At 42.1% G+C, this 24452-nt stretch overlaps 1 protein-coding gene across 1 annotated transcript; it reads right to left on the bottom strand.

The window, feature by feature from the left end:
• Positions 1-697: 697 nt before the first annotated feature.
• LOC124135131 lies at positions 698-8432 on the bottom strand. The gene is made up of 4 exons (XM_046500328.2): positions 8320-8432; positions 6256-6369; positions 3878-4060; positions 698-981 (listed from the first exon to the last, which is right to left on the bottom strand). Exons 1-4 carry the CDS (start codon positions 8366-8368, stop codon positions 698-700), a joined length of 630 nt encoding a protein of 209 aa, XP_046356284.2. The 5' UTR covers positions 8369-8432.
• Positions 8433-24452: the final 16020 nt, after the last annotated feature.

The raw sequence follows: 24452 nt of genomic DNA, 5'->3' as shown, positions 1-24452 counted from the left end.
CAATCTTTGGGTTGGTTGGTTGGTTGTTTTACGCCGCACCCAGCAATATTACAGCTATATGACGGCGGTCTGTAAATAATCGAGTCTGGATCAGACAATTCAGTGATTGACATCATGAGCATCGATCCACGTAATTGGGATAAGATGACATGCATCAACCACGTCAGCGGGCCTGACCACCCGATCCCGTACCAATCTTTGATCATGCTCCATTATTGATCGAGTCATCTCAAACGTTTTACTCTTGACTACACGCCACTGTCGTCTTTCGTGGTTGCTTACAGCCTTACAATACACATGTTCAACTGATTGTCATGTCAAACCGAGTCCTTCTTCTTTCATATCCATCCATAACCATCACTGGAAACTTCTTTGTATTTCTGTAATTATCTGGTATTTTCGAGGGGCATCTAATATAAGGCGCCGCAATTCGCTGTGCAAAGTTGTGTTCCTTGTGCACGCCAGAAACCTTTGATCGTGCGTTCGAATCCCGGTTCGCCCGATTTCTTGGTTCATCCGCATCAAACCTGTGCTCAAGGATACCTGTGCTCAAGGATTTCCCCCAAGAGATTAACGTCTAAGATCTGCATCACAGCACGCCGTGATATGACTGGAATACTGTTCAAAGCGGCGTTGAACCTAATCCACTCACTGCTGTTTTTGAACAGCCCCACTCATTTTGGAGGGTAGAGCTGGTTTAACTGTAGTATGTAACTGGCAGAACATGAAACACTTTTTTCCACACGCTTCCACCCTCGGCTGTTTTGAACCCGCTTCGAGCAACGTTGTAATAAAGAAAGCACTTCCTAGTGACTTGATCATGGGCAAGGTATGAACACCCCGGCACCCTCAAGCACATGTCCGAGCACTCCAAGAGGTTGGTGTCTTGAGCCGAGTCCAGGATCCCAACTCCGTCCACTGACGTAGACCAAGGTACAAATGCTTTTACTTGAACCGGGCAAGGTACCAGGAGACTTGAATCTGTAAATTGGAGCATCAGTGCCAGTGATATATACTATCCAAAAAAGAAACGCATAGGTGTTACTGATATGTCAAAACGAAAGTAATACCTTTTGTATTCATATTATCGTCAAAATATGTATAAATATTGGTAAGAGCATCAATTGACACATTCAGTTTGCAACAAATCCATTTGGCTTGAAAATGTTGCCTTTGATGTGATTTTTTTAGAATGAGTAAGAAATGCATCGCCACGACGTAACAAGTGGCATCTTGCACGTTGACATTGGGCAGGAAAAGCATGCAGTGTTTGGCATTAAAAAGCAAGCTTGCTTTCGGAAATAGTCATTCGTTCAGAAGATGTTTCCAAGCCAAATGAACATGCCACGTCTTGATGCTGCCACAAGGAACATCGCCATTGGAAGACTGCAGGCTGGAGAGTCCAAATCTTCTGTTGCCCGACGTCTGAAGGTTAGCCAAAGCACAATTTCACGGCTTGCAGCTCGCTACAACCAAACAGGCACAACAAATGACCGTCCCCGTACAGGAAGACCTAGAGTCACCACACCAGCCCAGGATCGCTACATCCGGGTCCTCCATTTGCGTGACCGTACTGCTACGGATGAGAGCACTGCAGCCAGGGTGCCAGGACTTAGGAGGGTATCAGGCCAGACTGTACGAAACAGGCTGAGAGAACATGGACTGAGAGCCAGGAGACCCTACGTCGGGAACGTGCTACGTCGTCACCATCGTGCTCATCGTCTCCGTTGGTGTAACAACGTGACTGCCTGGAACCTTCGCAACTGGCGACGCATTTGGTTTAACGATGACTCCAGATTCCTGTTGCAGAGACGTGGTGGTAGGAACCGGGTCTACAGACGTGAATCATGAACGTTATGCCCCTAACTGCGTGCGTCAAGTGGACAGATTTGGTGGAGGGAGTGTGATGATGTGGGCGGCAATATCCTAAACTGATCGTACCGATCTTGTCCACGTGCAGGGAAACCTGACGGCTGTACGCTACAGAGACACCATCCTGCTACCACACCTCCTGCCAGCCATTGACGTCCAACGTGAGAGTTTCCAGCAGGACAACGCCCGGCCCCACACGGCACGTGTCACAAAGACATTTCTCGCTGCTAAGAATGTCAACATGCTCCCCTGGCCGTCCCGTTGCCCGGATCTTAACCCAATAGAGCACCTATGGGATGAACTTGATCGCCGTCAGCGTCAACATCAACCCCAAACTCTCCAGGCACTAGCTGCATTTCTGCAGGAGGAGTGGCGGAGGATTCCCCAGGCCGTTATCCAGCGTCTCATCCAGTCCATGAAAAGGCGTGTGAGAGCTGCTATTCGTGCACGTGGTGGGCACAACAGATATTGATACTCCATTCACGTCTGAGGAATATTGTGAATGCCTTAAATCAAGTTATGGACATGATTGTATAGACATTGATCTCTCCTAAACGGATGTAAAATTTCATGTACTCGAGTTCATTTCCTACCAAGTTATTCATGTTTGAATTTAACAATTTTCTCAGCAAATACGGGTTATGCGTTTCTTTTTTTGAATAGTATATTTAGGTCAGGCGAGGTGAAACTGGGTTTACCGTCGCGTCCATGATTATTGCACTTATATAGCGACATGCATGCTTGTCCTGTCTTATAGTGCTAGCCCACTGAGATGCCATGCCGTAGATTCACATGAATACCCCACTCAACTCAGTATACTGACTCTGTGCCGACCAGTCCTTGTTTTACCACACTAATGCCGAGCGCCAGGCAAGGTAACAACAAGTACCAACTTTTATCGTCTTTTTGGTATGACACCAAACGTTCCGTTCTCCGGGCAGATCCTCTAGATCACGGTGGCTGTAAACCCATCTCACTCACAAAACACATTCACTTGATATTGATAACTCACGTTTTCAATTATACATTTTACAAATTAATGAAAGGAGCAACATATATGTGCATACTGGTAAATTTAATTTATCTTGTCAGTTTGATATTGTGATACATCTCATGGGTGCATACCAATCAGCGTCCAAACATGGACATGAATTATACGCGGATGTGTCAAACGTTTATAGATTACAACAAGCGGCATCAGAAGATGACTAATCCCCTCGGCCCCCACAAATTCGAGAAAGAAAAAATCATCTGACTGTTACTTTAAGTCCAACTTGATGAGACAATTTCTATCTAATCTGTCTGTCCGTACAGAAGAGCAGTTATTGAGCAATAAAAACCATGGATTTGGGATTCGGAACTTTGTATTTCTATGTCAGTCGCACACCACTATGAACAGAGTCAAAGTCAAACATTTTGCTATGGAAACAGTAAAAATGTAGATTCTAAAAGTCCCTTAGTAGCAAAAGGCATCAGCTGCTGGCAACCTCGTCTTTGTGTGCGCACAGTTTCAAGAAAGAGTACCTATTAGGTTTAGAGAGATGGTCCGGACAAACACACCACTATGAACAGAGTCAAAGTCAAACTTGTCATGAAAATGGAAAAAATATAAATTCTAGACACCCCTAAGTAGCAAAAGGAACCATTGACAACATGGTCTTTTTGTGTGCAAAGTGTCATGAAAGAATACCAATTAGTTTTAGAGATATGGTCCGGTCAAACACGCCACGATGAAGAGTCAAGGTCAAACTTCTTCCCTCTAAATAGCAAAACATCACATCAGCCCTTGATTCTACCGTGTTTCCATGGAAACAGAAAAAACAAACACATTTCTGAACAATTCCTTGACAGCAAAAGGCACCTCTTCAGCCCTCGGTTAATACATACACCTAACCCCACCACACACACACACACACACACACCCCACACACACACCCTGATTCAAGAGAGTGTCGAAATATTCCTTTTCCATTCTACAATCGGTTGGAAACGTGCGGCTACTCACCATAAGTACAAATCGGTGGTTGACCCTCTACCCTCCATATCCCTGATGCGTCACACACCCGAAGCCCGACGTCTCCATCGTTACGGTATCCATGGCGACATATGTATGTCACTCGATCAAGGTATCTCCGCCGACCAACAGGTATAGCGTTTGGATAGGGTTCATGAGGGGGGCACGTGACAGCTGTAAAATGTATTGAACACATGTGAGCGAGTGAGTGACTGGGTTTAACGACGCTTTTAACAGTATTCCAGTTTTCTAACGGTGACTACTTAGTTGAAACCCGTGAGCACGAAGATGTAGCAGACAAATTCAGAAACGAAGTTGGGTCAAAAGGAGGATCGAACCCACAGTAATAGGACTTGGCGTGCCCAAGGGTCGCATCTATGCATGGTGAATTGCGGCGCCTTAATCGACTGGGTCAGCCGTGACCCTTGTAAACATGTAATAACTAGTATATATTCAGTATGGTCAAAGTGAAGAATAACTGTAATTATGCTCTTTTTCATCATTCTGCTATATTTAGAAACCCATACAATTCAGCAAAAAAAGTTTTTTATGAATATCATAGGAAAAGTTTCATGATTTTAACATGTAATCAATGCTTTAATAAAAATCAACAATCTTACAAAGTTTCCATACGAGGGACATGAATAACAATGATATTGTCAAACACCTTTTGTAAATGGTAACTCAATGGATGTAACTGAGAAAGGGTGTACATTTGCAAAGAAGGTAAACATGTATGTTGGACTTGACGGGTAGGACTTGAGGAACAGGTGTACTGACTAGAAGTGATAACTGGCGCGAGACCAACAGGTGCAGAGACATGATAGTAGGAATACTTACTGTGAGTGAACAACAGGTGTGAAAGCACATGAAGGTAACACTAACTCTGAACACGAGCTGTGGAGGCATATGACGGTGACACGTACTATGTCTTAGGGAACAATATGTGTGGATGCATATGGCGGTGACACTTACTCTGATGGAACAACAGGTGTGGAGGCTAAGACGGTGACACTTACTGTGTCTTAGGGAACAGCAGGTGTGGAGGCATATGACGGTGACACTTACTATGTCTTAGGGAACAATATGTGTGGATGCATATGGCGGTGACACTTACTCTGAACACGAGCTGTGGAGGCATATGACGGTGACACTTACTGTGTCTTAGGGAACAGCAGGTGTGGAGGCATATGACGGTGACACGTACTATGTCTTAGGGAACAACCGGTGTCGAGGCATATGACGGTGACACTTACTGTGTCTTAGGGAACAACAGGTGTGGAGGCATATGACGGTGACACGTACTATGTCTTAGGGAACAGCAGGTGTGGTGGCATATGACGGTGACACTTACTCTGATGGAACAACAGGTGTGGATGCATATGGCGGTGACACTTACTGTGTCTTAGGGAACAGCAGGTGTGGAGGCATATGACGGTGACACGTACTATGTCTTAGGGAACAATATGTGTGGATGCATATGGCGGTGACACTTACTCTGATGGACAAACAGGTGTGGAGGCATATGACGGTAACACTTACTGTGTCTTAGGGAACAGCAGGTGTGGAGGCATATGACGGTGACACGTACTATGTCTTAGGGAACAATATGTGTGGAGGCATATGATGGTGACACTTACTCTGAGGGAACAACAGGTGTGGAGGCATATGATGGTGACACTTACTCTGATTGGAACACGAGGTGTGGAGGCATTTGACGGTGACACTTGCTCTGATTGAACAACAGGTGTGTTGGCATATGACGGTGACACTTACTCTGATGGAACAACAGTTGTGGAGGCATATTACGGTGACACTTAATCTGAGGGAACAACAGGTGTGGAGGCATATGACGGTGACACTTACTCTGACTGAACAACAGGTGTGGAGGCATATGACGGTAACACTTACTATGTCTTAGGGAACAACCGGTGTGGAGGCATATGATGGTGACACTTACTCTGAGGGAACAACAGGTGTGGAGGCACATGACGGTAACACTTACTATGTCTTAGGGAACAACCGGTGTGGAGGCACATGACGGTGACACTTACTCTGATGGAACAACAGGTGTGGAGGCACATGACGGTGACACTTACTCTGATGGAACAACAGGTGTGGAGGCATATGACGGTGACACTTACTCTGATGGAACAACAGGTGTGGAGGCATATGACGGTGACACTTACTCCGATGGAACAACAGGTGTGGAGGCATATGACGGTGACACTTACTCTGAGGGAACAACGGTTGTGGAGGCAATTGATGGTGACACTTACTCTGAGGGAGCAACGGTTGTGGAGGCAATTGATGGTGACACTTACTCTGACTGAACAACTGGTGTGGAGGCATATGACGGTGACACTTACTCTGTCTGAGAGAACATGTATGAGGACACGTTGTAGCTAGGTCTTTGGTTTCACAGAATCCCCTCGAGGCATTGAAGGAACACTGGCAGTGTGTGTCAGCACCTGCACCTGGAGCTGAATGCCAATCAACACTATAGATCATGATGTTCTTTGAAATAACTGGCTCAAAAAAGCATACATACAACACATAGTGTGGTAACTTCAGTAATTAAGTGCCGCTGAATTGATACAACATGTAATCGCGATTGTAAGTACAACACCCGAAGGACCGAGGCTTCATAATATTTTCAGCAACGTACGGGACCCGTGACGATTCCGGGGTAGAATAAGTCTTCAGGAACCCATACTTGCCGCAAAAAGGTGACTATGCTTGTCGTAAAAGGCGACTAACGGGATCGGGTGGTCAGGCTCGCTGACTTGGTTGATACATGTCATCAATCCCAATTGCGTGGATCGATGCTCATGATATTAATCACTGGGTTGTCTGGTCTAGACTCGATTATTTACACACCGCCGTCATATAGCTGGAATATAGTTGAGTGCCGCGTAAAACAACAAAGCAACCAGCAACGTACGGATGCGAGGACCTTCTCGAAAGTGTACACAACATGCCCGAAATCGGTGTAGTCTGAATTGTTTTACTGTGTGAGTCGCTGTGGCACGTGGAGTATTTCCTCTATTGCTGCTAAAAGTGTCGGACGCGTGTTTTGCTTTTTTTCATGCACGATGCGAGGATGTTTATAGTTTAAGCGAATATTTTGTCAAACATATTTTGTTAAGAACATGTTAACGTGGATTATTTGAAATATCGAGCCCTTAACAACGATACATGTTCATTCAGTGAATGAGTTAGATGGGTTCAACCCGCTTTGAATGGTATTCCATTTAAATCACGGCGTGTCAGCTTAATGTCGTATTTAAAGCGCGAAATGATGCAGGTCTTAGACGGTTACCACTTTGGTGAAACCCACGAGCACGGGTATTGTGTTGACATACCTCAAATCATAATCGGGGCGAATCGGTATTTGAATAATCATCGGTTTCTGGCATGCCCAAGGGACGCAACTCTGCACAGCGAATCAAGATGCCTTAGACGAAGTGGTCGTCTGTAAGCCCAACGCTGCTTTGAACAGTAATTTATTTATAACATGAAATGTTAGCTTGATATAAAAGGATAGACCAAAATGATACAAGCCTTAGACGTTTGCCACTTTTGTGAAACCCCGATCACGAGTCTGGTACAAACAAATCCTAGAAACATATTACGGGCGAATAATAATAGGTAACATTACAGAAGTGCATTAGATATTTCATTTATGCTTGTCGTAAGAATTTCGAAGTGACTAACGGTTTCGAACATGATTGATTGTTTGTTGTACAACGCCGCACTCGGCAATATTCCGGCTGTATGATGGCGGTTTGTAAATAATCGAGTCTCTGACAGACAATCCAGTGATTCATATCATGAGCATAGATCCACACAAATGGGATACGATGACATGCATCACCAAATCAGCGAGCCTGACCACCCGATCCCGTTAGTAGCCGCTTACGACAAGAATAGTCGCCTTTCACGGCAAGCACGGGTTGCTGAAGACCTATTCTAACCCGGATCTCGGGACTTGCTACATGGTGCACGAGCAGGGTGTCCTTATTCGCTGGCGACAGTAAGTATAATAGCCAAAAATTAAAACGGCAAATATTCTACGTTTAAACCGTTCTTAGAATGTCATGGACTTACGATACTAACCATGATATTATGAGTGAGTGAGTGAGTGAGTATGGTTTTACGCCGCTTTTAGCAATATTCCAGCAATATCACGGCGGGGGACACCAGAAATGGGCTTCACACATTGTACCCATGTCGGGAATCGAACCTTGGTCTTCGGCGTGACGAGCCAACGCTTTAACCACTAGGCTGCCAGACCGCCCCCATGTCATTATGAGCCAAATACATTGAAAAATAGATGGCCATAGAAAACCATCAAGGTTGTACATTTCAAAATGGGTCCTTCTCACACCTCGCCCTTTCCAGCCACATTGACAGTACAAGAAGATCATCACCTGAGCACTCGGAGGCGGTGTTGCAGGACAAAGCACAGTAACACATCATGTAGTTCGGATTGAAGACGCACTCGTGTATCCCTTTCCAGAAGTTGCATTGAGAATTGTCATCTGTGCACCCCGCTGATGCTGAAACACATACAATATATGACTGAAGGTTGGTTTGTTGTTTAACGCCGCACTCAGCAGTCTTACAGCTATATGACGGCGGTCTGTAAATAATCGAGTCTGGACCAGACAACCCAGTGATTGACATCATGAGCATCGATCCACGCAATTGGGTACGAGCGAGCCTGACCACCCGATCCCGTTAGTCACCTCTTACAAGCACGGTCGCCTTTTACGGCAAGCATGGGTTGCTGAAGACGTATTCTACCCCGGATCTTCGCCAGTGAGTACAGGAATGTGAAAACTCATAGTACTGGACAGTAACGCGCGCCATTTTGACATGCTCTTTAATTCCTTCTGAATGTCTACCAGGAAATCTCATGAATAACTTAATAAGACCGTTGCGAATTTCCGTTGTTTTGAGCAGTATTTCAGTAATCTCACGGTATGTCATCTAATATGGGAAGAAAGCCCGAAACATCGCATTTCTACGCATGCGTAGTGGGGCCACGTTGATTTTTTTTGTCTAAGTATCTCCCACGTAAGACTTTCTATCTCCTACGTAGGACTTAATATCTCCTACGTAGGACTTAGTATGGCCTAGAATCACTATCTCCTACGTAGGACTTCGTATCTCTTACGTAGGACTTACTATCTCCTACGTAGGAGATAGTAAGTCCTACGTAGGAGATACTACGTCCTACGTAGAAGATACTAAGTCCTACGTAGGAGATTCTTAGACAAAAACAAATTCACCGTGGCCCTACTACGCTTCCGTACATTTCCTTGACGTTTACCAATATTGTCGATATGTTGTTGACAAACTTACGACCAGCTGATACTTGAACGGTACGGGACACAAACCAGCACAACGAACTTTGCATATACTGCAGTAATTACCGTACATAGTTGGTACGTTAACCTGGACCAAGCTATCACGTACGAAATAATGAGCAAGGTTAAGGACGTGTATTTAAGAGTCTCAACGAGCAGATCCTGTCATCTAAAGAACACAGCGATTAGCCTTTGCTTTTGTTTCATAAATAAATATTGTTCCATCCCACTTTGAACCTAACTCTCTTTGTTATTGTACAGTAAACTTTGTAATCAATGTAAGACCAGTTTTTCTCCACCACTATTTTAATCGTAGAATATATGTTCACTTAACTTTGGCTAAATTTGTCAAAAATCGCCAACAACTGAAGTGATGATGGAAATCCGGCTAGGGTCAATGCAGGTAGCTCAGGTTCTGTAAGTCGCCAAGTTTGTGGCCTACCTTCAGTTGCTGGCGATCTATAGCCTTTTTTAATATTGTACAGTTACATATAGTGACATCTTTTATGGTTGATTGCTAATTTAAAAAAACAAAAACAGGTATATTCTAGTTATTTTACTGTCCATCGATGACATTTGGTTTGGTTTGTTGTTTTACGCCGCACTCAGCAATATTCCAGCTATATGACGGCGGTCTGTTATTAATCGAGTCTGGACAAGACATTCCAGTGATTGACATCATGAGCATCGATCCACGTAATTGGGATACGATGACATGCATCAACCAAATCAGCGAGCCTGACCACCCTATCCCGTTAGTCACATTTTACCACAAGCATAGTCACCTTTTACGGCAAGCATGGGTTGCTGAAGAACTATTCTACCCCGGATCTTCACGGGTTGGTGGGGTTATATGTCGACACTTCTGTGCACTGGACCAGGTATGAAGAGCTGGTCTTCGCATGAAATTGAGATATTCTTGAGTGGAAGGAACAATATTCACTTTGACACAAAACATGTACAAAGATGTTAATTTTTTTCTTGGGTAAGGAAGGATGAAATTGTGTCCCAATTCTGTTTTCAACATTTCTGAACGACTTGGAAATATTTTTTTATCAAAAACTTTGTAGTGATTACAACTTGACCGTATCACTGATAACCTAACATTGTATCAAAAATGTCTCGTTCTGTACACGGGTGATCCGTTCTTCTCGCAGAAGGGGTCACAAATGGCCCAGTCGTCTGAGGTGCCGCTATTCGATGTGCAGAGTTGCGTCCCTTGGACAAGCCAGAAACCTTTGATTTGGGGTCCAAATCCCGGTTCGCCCCGATTATGTTCCTAGGTTTGTCAGCGCCATACCCGTGCTCGATCGTTGGTTTCACCAAAGTGGTAAACGTCCGAGACCTGCATCACTTCGGGCTTTCCTCCCACATTAAGCTGACACGTTGTGATGTAACCGGAATACTGTGTAACCCAACTCACACACTTCTATTAGAAACCCATGTAAATTTACAACGTACGATAGATTATGTTGCCAATTCTAACAAAAAAAACGATGTTGACGGTAAACATTGAAAAGACCAGCCTCTACTATCTTGGACTAGTGACGTGGAATTTCTTTCTGATGGTATATAGTATTTTTTTTCAAAAACTGCTCTTGATCGTAATTATCATACAAAAACACTACAGCTAGAGTCAACTATGAAAGGCGCAGCCCCGAGTGGTTAATTCTCCCTGCAGTGTTGTTTTGTACGATAAACAACGAGTCGCGTATATGATATAATAACGTTTATATGCAGCCTCTTTTAGGACGTTTACTGAAAAGAACACGCTTTTAAAAATATTTACAAGTATTAAAATAATGATGATTCCCTGAATACAATCAGACGACAAATCCTTTTTATGAACAGGGGAGCTAATTTGGTATTTCATGGATATTCTCACAATTCTCACTGCAAATATATGTATCTTTCACCCGAATACAGATTGCCATAACTCGCCCACTTACGGCTGAGATCGTTGGGCCATTGCGTTTTTCTGTGTAGCCCAGCTACATCTGTGGGCAGGAACTCACCAGACACTTGCGTCTCAAAAATATCGTGTCCAATCTACAACAATGCCTTATCGTGAAATAAACAATATTTCGTCCTTCATTGCTCTTTGCGTACCTATCTTATATAAAGGACTCGCCCTCTTTCGAAAATTAATTACTTCATCCAGATCACATCTCCATACATATGCTTTATTTCAGACCAAGAAATCATATAGCCTGGAAGAGGGCTGCACCCCCCCTCCCCCCCCACCCCACCCCCCACCCCCACCCCCCAACCCCCCAACCCCAGCCCCCACGCGGGAACACAAAGTGCGTACTTAATGCGATTCAATCGCGTCACGAGCGAATGCTTTAACCACTAAGCTATCCCATCGCCTCTTAACAACATCTCAAACTCAAGAACCTACATGTAACCAAGTTCTTAAAGCATCTTAACGTGAATCTCAAATCACTCATTGTCATCTTGCTGAACATATTGTATAGTCATATATTCCTTTCGTTCTCATGGACCCCCATGGTGGTTTTCTTTCAGAAATTAACTTCAGTTATATTCAACCTGCATACTTAAAACGAAATCAATAAACATGAACGTCAACTAAAATACATGGCGGTATAACTGTTCTTTTGCTTCTTGTGTATTATTCAAACAGCCTTCCCATGGCAACAACAAACACTGCCTGTTTGGAATCACCCTGAGATTTCATGGAATACTTTATTTATTCGCATTAATATGTATGGTTCGATTTATTGTTCAGGAAGTGCGTCAGGAAACCTTTGATTTTGACAGTTCTAGAATGTTTTTCTAGGATGATCTGAAAACAGTATTGTCATGAAATCAAAAAATGTTTAAACAGAGCCCTGTGAAACAATAGACTTTGGAAAGAACAATGACATCGAAATAGCTCAGAGCTAGAGTGCCAAAGTTCAAAATGCAAAACAAACTGTTCTCCATGAATACAATATGTGTTTGCCTGTCTTTGACGTAAGATGGGCACTGATGGCCCGGTCCGCAATTCATTGTGAAGAAAACCTGTATTTGGGGTTCGGATTTTGAGTTCGAATCCCGGTTCGCCCAGAACGTTTCTAGATTTGCCAGCACAATACCCGTGATCTTTTCAGCGAAGTGGTAAACGTCTGAGACCTGCATCACTTTCCTCCCACATTAAAATGACAAACTATCCTTTGGTTTGTTTTTCTACGAATTCAACATAGATATTTAAAATTTCTAAGTCTATTAATTTAGTGAACAGTGAATATGCACATGAGTTACAGTTTCCCAACAATGTCGATGAGATCTATTTTAGCCTTATTACTGAAATCACAAAGTTGACGAAAGGACACGACGACTCATACGACGTCGCCAGTCAGAAATGAGCACGAGAAACATACGGCCTGAAAAGATGTTGATGTTTGTTGTTTAACGCCGCACTCACCAATACTCAAGCCATATGACGGCGGTCTGTAAATAATCGAGTCTGGACAAGTCAATCCAGTGATCGACATCATCAGCATCGATCCACGCAATTGGGATACGATGACATGTATCAACCAAGTCAGCGAGCCTGACCACCCGATCTCGTTAGTCGCCTTTTACGACAAGCATAGTCGCCTTTTACGACAAGCATGGGTTGCTGAAGACCTATACTAGAGGCCACACGACCAAAACTCTTGATGAGGGAAAAGAAAGAGTTTCAACAGAATTATGATGCGCTATGAAGTATATAACTCGGATTCCAATCATCTTGTTAAGCCAAAGTCAAACGAATAGTTTGAATACGATAAGGGTTGACATTCACTACAAATATGACCACCGTTAGAGTTCTATTCTACCCTTAGAAGAAAAGACTATATATGTTACAGCTAATGTGCAAAAGCAGCCAATCTGTACAAATTGACTGAAATACCAGGCAGAGTATTTGACATATTGACTGGACCTTGTAAATGTAACAAAAAAATCTTTATGAAGTCATATGCGGATAGAGATGCAAATATCAAAGGTCAAGTAGGGACTACTTTCAGTGTTTATAAACAAACATGGCGTCGCCATTTTCATTCGGCGATCGAGTCAGCATTAACCATCGGGAATCTGGATAAACTAAAGGGATAATTGCTTTCATTATCACAAGAACAGTTTGACATACTGAAAATCAGTGTCTAACTGTGACGTAGCTAAGGCATTTTATAAGTTTTGGCAACTTTGGAGATATAAATTTCGAAACAATTTTTCAAGGGCACTAGGCCAAGCCAAGCGGGATCACCAGTCATATCTGTGCTTGTAGACCTCTTCAGCTTGAAACCTTTTCCACAAATTAAAATAGTTGGATTTGGCCGAAATATGTTTGAATTGTTGCCTTGTTTTGTTTTGACCCTGTGTGTACATCTGACTGCACTTCTTAACGTTATGACAGAACAGGCCTCATAGACTACGGTTAGTGTAGCTTCCCTTTGAGAAAGGTAGTTACTCAAGCGGACAGACCAATGGATTGCCGCGAAAGACAAGTAAAAACAATTGTTGTTTTGCGTATATGTTGCTTCGCCACTGTATTAGAAAGTTCTTTATTAACAGGTTTCTGTTGGAACTATATTGGCTACTGTCACTGTCCGACTGACACATCACTTACCCCGTGACGTAATAAATATCGATGCGATCATTCCAGGAAAGCTCGCAATGTTTCGGTAATATTTGTGAGTGAGGGAAAGCGATTTTCAAACACAAAATTAAAGAATGACATTATATGATAAAGAGGTTATCACGCTTGTGTGTTTGGGAATGGTAAATATCCTGTATTAGGCTAAGGCTCGCTAAATACAATGTTCATGCCTTATGCAGGATATTTACCATCCCCAAATACTCTCGCGTGAAAGCCTCTATGTACAGGATCTCGGAGCACACATTTTCTTGTGCTTAGCACTGCACATTAGTTCTTGTTTGGACAGGCGTGAAATAAGGTGTTACATTTCAGTCAAGATTGATTTTTGTTTGTTGTTTAACGCCGCACTCTGCAATATTCCAGCTATATGACGGCGGTCTGTAAATAAACAAGTCTGGACCAGACAAACCAGTCACTGACATCATGAGAATCGATCGATACACGATGTCATGCATCAACCAAGTCAGCGAGCCTGACCAACCGATCCCGTTAGTCGCCTCTTACGGCAAGCATAGTCACCTTTTACGGCAAGCATGGTTTGCTGGAGACCTGTTCTACCCCGGAATCTTCACGGGTCCTGAAAGTACAGACCAAAGTCAAGGATATGGGGTTCCATGTCGGTATGTTTTAATTATTGCTGGTTAACTTAAGTTACAGGTCTATACATGAGTTGAGACCAAAATAGTTAACGTTGTATCAGATGTGACGGTCCCCGTACACGGTGTCCTGACGTTAGCGAAACAATACGCCATATCAACTGTCAGCTATCATGTTCCAAGCAGGGGCATGACTTCGTGCCATTAATGTGATTCAGTGGTGCATAATTCATGTTGCCAGTTTCATATGATATGGACAAAATTGCAGTAGATCAACGTGCTATACAAATTTAATATTTTTTCCGGTGTTTTGTTTATGCTCTTTCGAAGTTTCAAATCAATATTATGACATTTGCATGCGGTTGAAACGTTGAAACTGACATCAGAACATTTATGCTATCGTTGTCTGAAGTGAACTGAACTGAACTCTATTCGCTTTAGGCCGTTATCCGTGGGATAAGAGGTTTATAGGAGGAATATTTACCGGTATTAAACATCACGCTCCATAAAACATATAACAATATAACAATATATATATATATATATATGGCAGGTTTGTTTACTAACAACATCTTCGGGGGAACGTTTTGGTTATGATACAACCAGCATTTGCATGTTTACGTAATATATAGAAATTTGGGGTTGGAGAAAAACTCATTCAGTTTTATCATGCAAGGTCTTAATATATGATAGGAATGTAAGTAAATATTGTTTTTCTGTTTGAAAGTGATCACAAGCATAGTCGCCTTTTACGGCAAGCATGGGTTCCTGAAGACCTATTCTACCCCGGATCTTCAGGAGTCTCACACCAGGTAATCTAATGTTCTGTTAAAATACCTCAATTTCAATTGTTCGGAAAACATCCAGTTTACATTACTGGTTATGATTAAAAATATGCAGTGTTACGAATATATCTTCACGGGTTCGGGAATGGCGCGACAGCACACATCAGTGTAAAATGTCAAACAGTACATAACATATACATGTTAGGCGATATATAAATTATTCCATAAAATAGACTTATTCCATTGTTTTCTGCTCAGCAGAAAATCACTTTTGAGTTAGCTACGTCAAAAAGGCTGCCGTGGATTCGCTATTACAGAGTGGAAAAGCGGAATTAGTTCCTTTCGGGTACGAAACAATATATTCCGCTTCTTTAGTTTGTTCCGCTTCTTCGTACCTGTAGCAGTTCGTACTTTTGGCAAAATGTGACGCTTTTGCTCAATTAATGTATTTCAGGTAGGTGAGGTGAAATTGGGTTTAACGACGTATTTCATGTAACTAAAGAAACAAGCATGGGCGGATACAGCTTTTTTCAAAAGGGGGGGGGGGGGTGCACAATTAAGATCTATCTATTGTCTTTGGTGGTAATTTAAACAGTAATATAGTTTTTTTCGAAATAAAAAGGGGGGGTGCGCACCCACTCCACCCCTACCCCCCACCCCTCTGTATCCGCCCATGACAAGTACTTCATTTTAATATTCCTCGACATAAGTTGTCATGGTCAAAGGCACAGAATACATATCGTAGAAAAACTCACCGACAGGAATCCACAGTGACAACAGTTGAATTAAAACGAAGACCGGTAATTCAGCCATCTTCACAAAACCCAGAAGTACTGTAAGAGAATGCATCTCTTCTCATCGAACTTTATCTAGCATTCAAAACTCACCATTGATTGGCTCTCGACACAGTGTATCACTCTGTTCTTTATTGATTTTCCTTCCAAGCAGGACCAAAACAAAACAATCCTACACAAACAGATCGATAGATGGCTATATGCAAAGGCAAAGGCAATTTCATTAAACCATATCGCGACACTTAACAAAGGTCCGTGGACATTCCATTACAGCCTCGTCAGTTGGAAGTATTACTTTTGTAAAAACAATCCATTTCTAGTTTGGTACCTTTAGGTGGGTGAATAGGTGGAAAGGAATTGTCTATTTGATAATATATTTGGTCCAGATGAAGGTAGCTGTTGTCAACAATAGATAATAAAAAGCAACAAAACCCTTTCACTATTCACAATAAATATGTACTTAAAGCAGTCCATTGTACGATTCCGACTATAACATGAGCGTGTGTTTAAGAATTGAACATCAGTTTGGATGGGTTCACTGAAGTGTGAACGATTTAAAAGCGCTGGTTAAACCTCCGAACTTGTGACGTCCATTTTGTATCCCTTGTGACCAAAGAATTCGTTCTCATTTAATTTTTGCTTTTTTAAAAGAAATTGACTTAATTCATAAATTTTGATTGTTATGTTTTGTAAATAAATTCATTTTGTAATTGGTTGAAAAAATCACTAACTGAGATTTTTAGTGGCTATATCCTCGAAGGGGGTTAAAATAGTGTAAAATTGTTGTCCCCCTGAGAGGGTATGTAAGACCACGTCTTTCAAAGTATATTTATTTCTTCCGAGGTTTTTAATCGTAGCATATATGTTATTTTAACGTTTGGCTAAATTATGTCAGTCGTCGCTAACAACTGGAGGGATGATGTAAATCCCATTGAGGTCCATGCAGGTAGCAAAAGTACTGTAGTGAGTGAGTGAGTTGGGATTAACGCCGCTTTTAACAGTATAACTTTTAACAGTCATATCGCGGCGTGTCAGCTTAATGTGGGAGGAAAGCCCGAAGTGATGCAGGTCTCAGACGTTTACCACTTCGGTGAAACCCACGAGCACGGGTATGGTGCTGACAAACCTAGAAACATAATTGGGGCGAACCGGGATTCGAACCCACAATCATAGGTTTCTGGCGTGCCCAAGGGACGCAACTCTGCACAGCGAATCGCGGCGTCTTAGACGACTGGGCCACCCGTGCCCCCCAAAAGTACTGTAAGTCCCCATGGTCCCCAGCGCGGTGATCAACCTTCAGTTGGTGGCGATCTATAACCCATTTTTTATAATGTGTTGTCGAATGATTAAGTTAGTTATCTATTTTAACATATTCTCAAACTAGTTTTACGAAAATCTGTGATATGCTAGTTTATATACCGCCCTTCGTCGGCAGAATTTTATAAGCTTAATATATATTGTTAATGTCAAATTTTGTTTCGTCACGATATGGCTGAGATATTGCCGATGTGACGTTAAACTTTAACTCACTCACACTGCGACGTTCAATTCTTATAATTTTATACTTTGTAGTTTACTGGTCTCGCCGAATAATATCGTTATAATGTTTGCTTAAATTTGAAGTCTTCTGGCTTCGCCGAAGGACATTGCAACAATGTTATTTTATCGGTATTTGCCGGCTCTCGGTCACATACGTTTCCCCATTCACACACAGTTACGCAAAGAAAAATAGTTCTTTGAATATATACAACATTATCTAGAAAATATGTCAACATAATTTCTTTCTCTGAACAAATTTACAAACCATCATTGGGATAAATCAAATCTTAGGAATAGGTTACAGGAAGATGGACAAAAATATAAACATGACCTCGATGCACCGATGCGAGGTCAGCCTTCAAGCGCGGATTTTTATATGACGTCACATAAGTGTTGTTTTTTGTAAAGAGGTGCATTTCGAGTTGAACGGGAGCATGGGGATGAAATTTACTGCTGTTGAAAATGACGTTTATGGAGCAGTTATGGAAAACACCCCGAAATGTGAACCCTCTCATAGCACTAGCAAATTGGGAATATCACCGATTTATGAATGTGTTGCTTGTGTTTCGATAATCGCAAACATATTCGGACGATGCTGAATGGACTTGATGCGGAGTGGGGATTGAACCGCGTGTTCTAAAACGTGTGTGTTTTCTGTTATTTTTCAATGTCAATGTTATTTCAATGTTATATTTGGAGTTTGGGATTTGTCGCCTGTGCTGTAATGATTTGCTTAGCTGGTGTTTCTTGTCACCTGAGATGGACCTACTGCATGACCTGATGTCAGCCTTATTTCTGTACCCCGTCACTCATGTGCCGCCGCTTTTCGGCCTAGAATGCACGGAGAAGTTCGGCCAACTCAGAAACCGGAATAGTAGATTTCTAATTCCGTCTACGGATATTTTCTCGTCTCCGTTGGCCAATCGATAAAACTGGCCTGCAATTTTGTTGTTATTTTTTTAATTTAAGATTTTTTTCTTACCCTTTTTAATGTTTAATGGTTTCTCAAAATCGTAGATTTTATCCCGATACGATAGTGAATCAGGTTTCAGTTTGGGATTGATTAGGAGCAGTCGCGTTTGCCCTGTATCAGCCTGACACGTCTGAGCGGGGTACGACATAGTTTTCATTGTTGCTCGATTCCTCTCATTTCCGGCATGGCAACAAGGCATCAAACTCAATGTCGCTCAATAAATCAATTTCGTTCACCTCAGTAATTTTACAGAATTAATCTTCTCCTCTTTCGTTATTCGTATTGAAAGATAGCCATTCCATATCCAAATCACCGGAAGGACAATCCATTTTGTTTCAGCTAGACGACAGCAAACGCCAGAACCAAAGCATTTATTTATAAGTCCGATGAAATGTTACAAGATCAGGCAAAAATACTAAATTACTTATATTGCTGATAAATGCAGGGATTAAACAGAAAATAGCAAAAAGAGTTGATCGTTAACACCGATTGAGAATTCGGGGAAACCCCTGAAAGTAGTTCCGGCAAAAGTTCACACAATCAATTTCACACAAAAATTGTTCACATCGTATGAACTTTTTTTTGTCCGTTCACAGGTGTGTGAACTCCCCAAATCAGATCACATGACTACCCATTCAGCCAATCAGCATGAAAGAAAGAGTGTAAACCTCAAAGTACGAAATTATTTATGGATAACTGTCAAATAGTGATGACACCAGGTGTCGCAAAAAGGTCATCTGTGCTTATGTGACTAACTTTGATGTGTTACTAATTATATTTGGACATGGAGATGACAGCAGGAAGTCAAACGTCTGTATATTTGGGTATAATATAATATTTTTATTTCAGATAGATTTGTCTAAGGTGAATATAGGTTGAACATATAATCCAAATGTGGTATTCATTTTCAATATAATCGGAGTTACATACCCTGCATTTTCTCATATTACCTTAGAATATTAACAGCCGTCCTCGCTCAATTTCTAAATTGTGACAGCACAGCCAAAATCAGGAAAGTGTTATTTTCAGTTTGCTTGATTTAATAAATTGTAAATAATCATCACACACACACAAAAATATTTTGCAATTTGAATATAGTGACATATTTGAACTGGTCAGCAAGTCGCTGTGCCAGACCTGTTGAAAATTGTCTATTAGACGCCGAGTGATTTTAAGAAAAGTTTTTTGTTGACGCAACCTTGCGAAATGCACACTTCACTTAAACCTAACTCGAAAGGATAGTTTCTTAACTTAGTTACCCAGTTTAGACGACTTTGTTCATCATACAAACATAACATGTTGTAGCATTTATTTGGTAGACGACATTCAGATATGTGATTTATTTGTTTGTTTGTTAAACGCCGCAATCAGCAATATTCCAGCTATGACCAGACAATCCTGTGATTGATATCATTAGCATCGATCAAGGCAATTAGGACACAATGACATAAGTAAATTTAACCAATATTTCACTTAACGAATGACTGCTTCCGCATTTTGTGTGAAGCAAACGCAAGTGATACGAGAGATGTAATCTGATTGGTCCATAGGAGAGCCTTATAAGGGACACAACTGGTCATAGCCACTGGTGGCGCTACGATCGAGCCAAGTAATTCCAGCCTTGTTCGGCAAGGGTGAAAACGGGACTTTTAAAGTCAGTTAACTCACTTCCCTCGGGAAGATTACGCACAGCATGGGGTTACAAATGTAAATTTTAGCGCGGAAATCGTGCAAACAGCTAATCAAATCGCTGTTCACTTGCGCCAGACCACCGTAGTTCAAGTTACATACAGACGAAGAGATAGCGTCAACATGCCCAGCAGCTACGTGTTGTACCACTTTTAATAAATCTACACATTTGTTACGACGCCACACGCGTATTTTGGTCTGGTGTAATGTTTTCAAAAGAGTCCCAGATTCACTCTAACGAACGCCAACGTGAGTTAACTTGACAGTAGTGGACAAGACTCCCTCAAATTAATTTAAACCATGGCACATCTTTATCAACGAATGACCCATTATTGATCAAGTCATCTAAAACGTTCATAAATGAATCATCTGTCATTTCCCAGATGTCTGTAATGTCCCCAACTGTTTAGAAGAGCATATATTAAGGCGACAATCAATCCCGGGGTGATACGGTGCATACAGTCGCTGTCAATCTACCGTATTTCCTCTAGTAGACGCCGGGCCTCTAATAGAAGCCGGGTCAATTGTTCAGTGCAAAAAATAAAAGCCGGGCCTCTAATCTGGGAATCAAATAAGATTCAACTACGGACTTCGAGAATTGATAGAGATATATCTACGGATATCTACTAACACAAAATATTTCCATTTCGTGACGATTTGGGACATTCGTGGTCATAGTGAAATGGGGGTATTAATAGAGGCCGGGCCTCTAATTGACGCCGGGTCAAAGGCTTGTCCGAAATAAATAAAAGCCCGGGCGTCTTATAGAGGAAATACGGTATTCAGAATACCGGAAGCCGTATTAATTCAGCCAAATAGAGTGAATTCTCGCTAGGTACAAACCGTTTAAATGGAAACACCTCTTATGTAGATACTTTTCTTTGGTCCCGACCCGCCCAAAATATAATTATCATTTTTTTATGTCTGATAAGTAGAACCCTTTAAGTAGAAAAACTTGCTTTCAAGATAAATTTCCTTGGTCCCCGGAGAGATATTACATAGTAAATATGACTTAAGAAGTTGAACAGCCTTCAGTATGGTTGTAAACACACTATTGCCTAAGTCGTCACTTCTCAATTGGGTAATAAACAGACAATAATATTAATGCGAGTGCAACCCCCCTCCCCCTCGGTACTTATTGCCCTGTTAATCCCTAATCCACAATGACACATTGAGCTAAGCTTGCTATTTCGCTAAATGAATCATTAATGCCACGCAAGTTTTAGTTGTTTTAGTAGGAAACAGGGGCGGTCGGGTATCCTAGTGGTTAAAGCGTTCGCTCGCCACGCCGAAGACCCGGGTTCGATTCCCGACATGGTTACAATGTGTGAAGCGCATTTCTGGTGTCCCCCGCCTTGATATTGCTTGAATATTGCTGAAAGCGGTGTAAAATCATACTCTCTCACAACTAGAAGACATGTTAAGTAGAAATCTTTTCCAGATCCCTTCATTTTCTACCCATCAGAGTTTCATTGTGAATGTTTATAAATTCCTAATAAACTTGGATAACTGTCAGGACTACAATGGCTCTGGCATGCACAAGTTAATCGTGTACAATGTACCAGTATATAATACATTGTCATATTCACAGCCATATGTAAATATTAACGTCAGGGATATTTTTGGTTTAATTTAAAGACAGGGCGGGCCAACTTCGGAATGGCCAGGAGTCGGAACTTGAGCACACAGAAGGAAGCGAGCTACAAAAACATGTTTTATATCACTGGGAAGCTCTCTAGTGTGTTCACATGTTCACAAGCTCCAAAATTGGCTCAGAAAAATCTGGCATTTCTGGCAGAATGTTTTATTTCTACAGAAATTTCTGGCAGAATTTGTTTTCTACAGAAATAACTGGCAGAATTTTTTTCTGCAGTAATATCAAGCATCAATCTTTGGAGAGTTCAAATTGAATTCAGCTATTGACGATATTTATCTAGGTATTATATTTACCAAATGTATCAAGAAAAGTTGACGTCACTTGAATTCAACAATGGAACAATATGTAGGCCTCATACCTTTGTATACTAGACAGATGCAAATCCTTGAACCTTGAACTTACCCTATAATAATCTGAGAATTTCAGTGACCATCTTCAATGGCCTTTTTACGACTTTGACAAAACTTATGAAGTCATCAAGGTCTTAGAACTTTACGACCCGTGAAGATCCGGGGTAGAATAGGTCTTCAGCAACCCATGCTTGCCGTAAAAGGCGAGTTTGCTTGTCGTAAGAGGCGACTAATGGGATCGGCTGGTCAGACTCGCTGATATGGTTGATGCATGACATCGTATCCCAAAATGCGTGAAATAATGTTCATGATATAAATCACTGGATTGTCTGGTCCAGACTCGATTATTTACAGACCGCCATCGTATAGCTGGAATATTGCGGAGTGCGGCGTTAAACAACCAACCAACCAACCAACCAGCTTTTACGTTAACAAGGTTGGTGAAACCAACGAAGACACATGCTGTCGGTAAAGCTTACAATTGCATGGACAACATTCACCAATTTGTTGCGCATTAGGCAAACATGTCTGTTCAACCTTTCCTCGTTATGTAGTCTTATGTTTTTACACATCAACATGCTAATCTTTCACAGGGGGGCACGGGTGGACAGTCGTCTAAGGCGCCGCGATTCGCTGTTCTAGAAACCTCTGATTGTGGGTTCGAATCCCGGTTCGCCCCAATTATGTTTCTAGGTTTGTCAGCACCATACCCGTGCTCGTGGGTTTCACCGAAGTGGTAAACGTCTTAGACCTGCATCACTTCGGGCTTTCCTCCCACATTAAGCTGACACGCCGTGACATAACTGGAATACTGTTAAAAGCGGCGTTAAACCCAACTCACTCAATCACTAATCTTTCAAAGAAAGCGCTGCTCAGTCGAACCCGGCAAGAACTGTTCGGAGAATGTGAAGACTTCACTACATTGCCTTCTTGGGCCTTCCCATTGTTGCCACTCTACACGCTGATGGGACAGCGAATGGGACTTGTCGAACCCACTCAGAAATTTTCGGAGAATGAAGAATGTTAAGACTCCCCAACACTACAGCCTTCTGCATTACCCAGATGGTCAGAAGGGCTGTATTCCTGACAACAAACCCGGGTACTCTCCCAATGTCAGTCATCAGATTGGGAGGTACCAAACCCGAGGCACCGAGAACAATGGGGAGTCAGACAACTTGGCACTTTGGACATTTCGAAAGGAAGGTCTGCATATTTGCAATGTTTTTCCTGAATCTTGTCAGTCACATTAGTGTCAACATGGGCAGATTATTAAGGTGAGGTGAGATTGGGTTTAACGTCGCGTCCAAGATTATTGCACTTATATAGCGACGTGCATGCACGTGTGTGTGTGGTTGTTTGTACTAGTCCGGACTGGTGCCGATTTATAGTGCTAGCTCACTGAGATACCATGCCGCAGTTTAACATGAATACCCCATTCAGACACATTATACTGACTCCGAGCCGAACAATCCTTGTTTTAGCCCTTTAATGCCGACCGCCAGAGAGGGTAACAACAAGTACCAACTTTTAACGTCTTTTGGTATGACGCGGCCGGGAATCGAACCCCGGACCTTCCATATCATTTTCCGCCCTCTACATATTTATTCCGGTTCGTACCAATGGGGGGTGGGGTGGGGGACCTCTGTGTCAAAATCACAAGCATGACGAAGACGGTAATTAAAGGATCGAGACACTCCATTTTGTCGCTTAAGATACTGCGTTTGTGCCACAGCTGGCAATCCAATGGCAATACGCTGGACAGTCTCACTAAATACATTGCATTTCTACATTTTATATTTTACATTTTGATCACACATTGACGGTTTCGAGTTGAAAGTGACTGGTCCTGAGCAGCAAACAGAAAGCCATCTGATTCCCTTTTCAGGCCAGCCGACTTTATCCAAGGGAAGAACTCTGCAGGTTGCTGATCTTCTCAACTCACTGCACATAAACTCGATGCAGTGGTCGTTCACTTAGCCTCTCCTTGAGTCCTTAGGGCCGATTTAATATAGCACTTTGCTTGGTTGACTCTTCGTGTGAGGGTTTGAATACCCGAATTTCATGTTTCGTCCAATCAAATCAACAACACCATAAGAATACAATAAATGTCTGTGTCTTTTATTTTCTTTAGTCTACATTTGTACTCGCACGACATTTTGCCTT

This window comes from Haliotis rufescens, unplaced genomic scaffold, assembly GCF_023055435.1.
Source record: "Haliotis rufescens isolate VD_foot unplaced genomic scaffold, xgHalRufe1.0.p SCAF_10, whole genome shotgun sequence".
NCBI classification, from domain to species: domain Eukaryota; kingdom Metazoa; phylum Mollusca; class Gastropoda; order Lepetellida; family Haliotidae; genus Haliotis; species Haliotis rufescens.
This window is presented reverse-complemented; position numbering and strand designations above follow the sequence as displayed.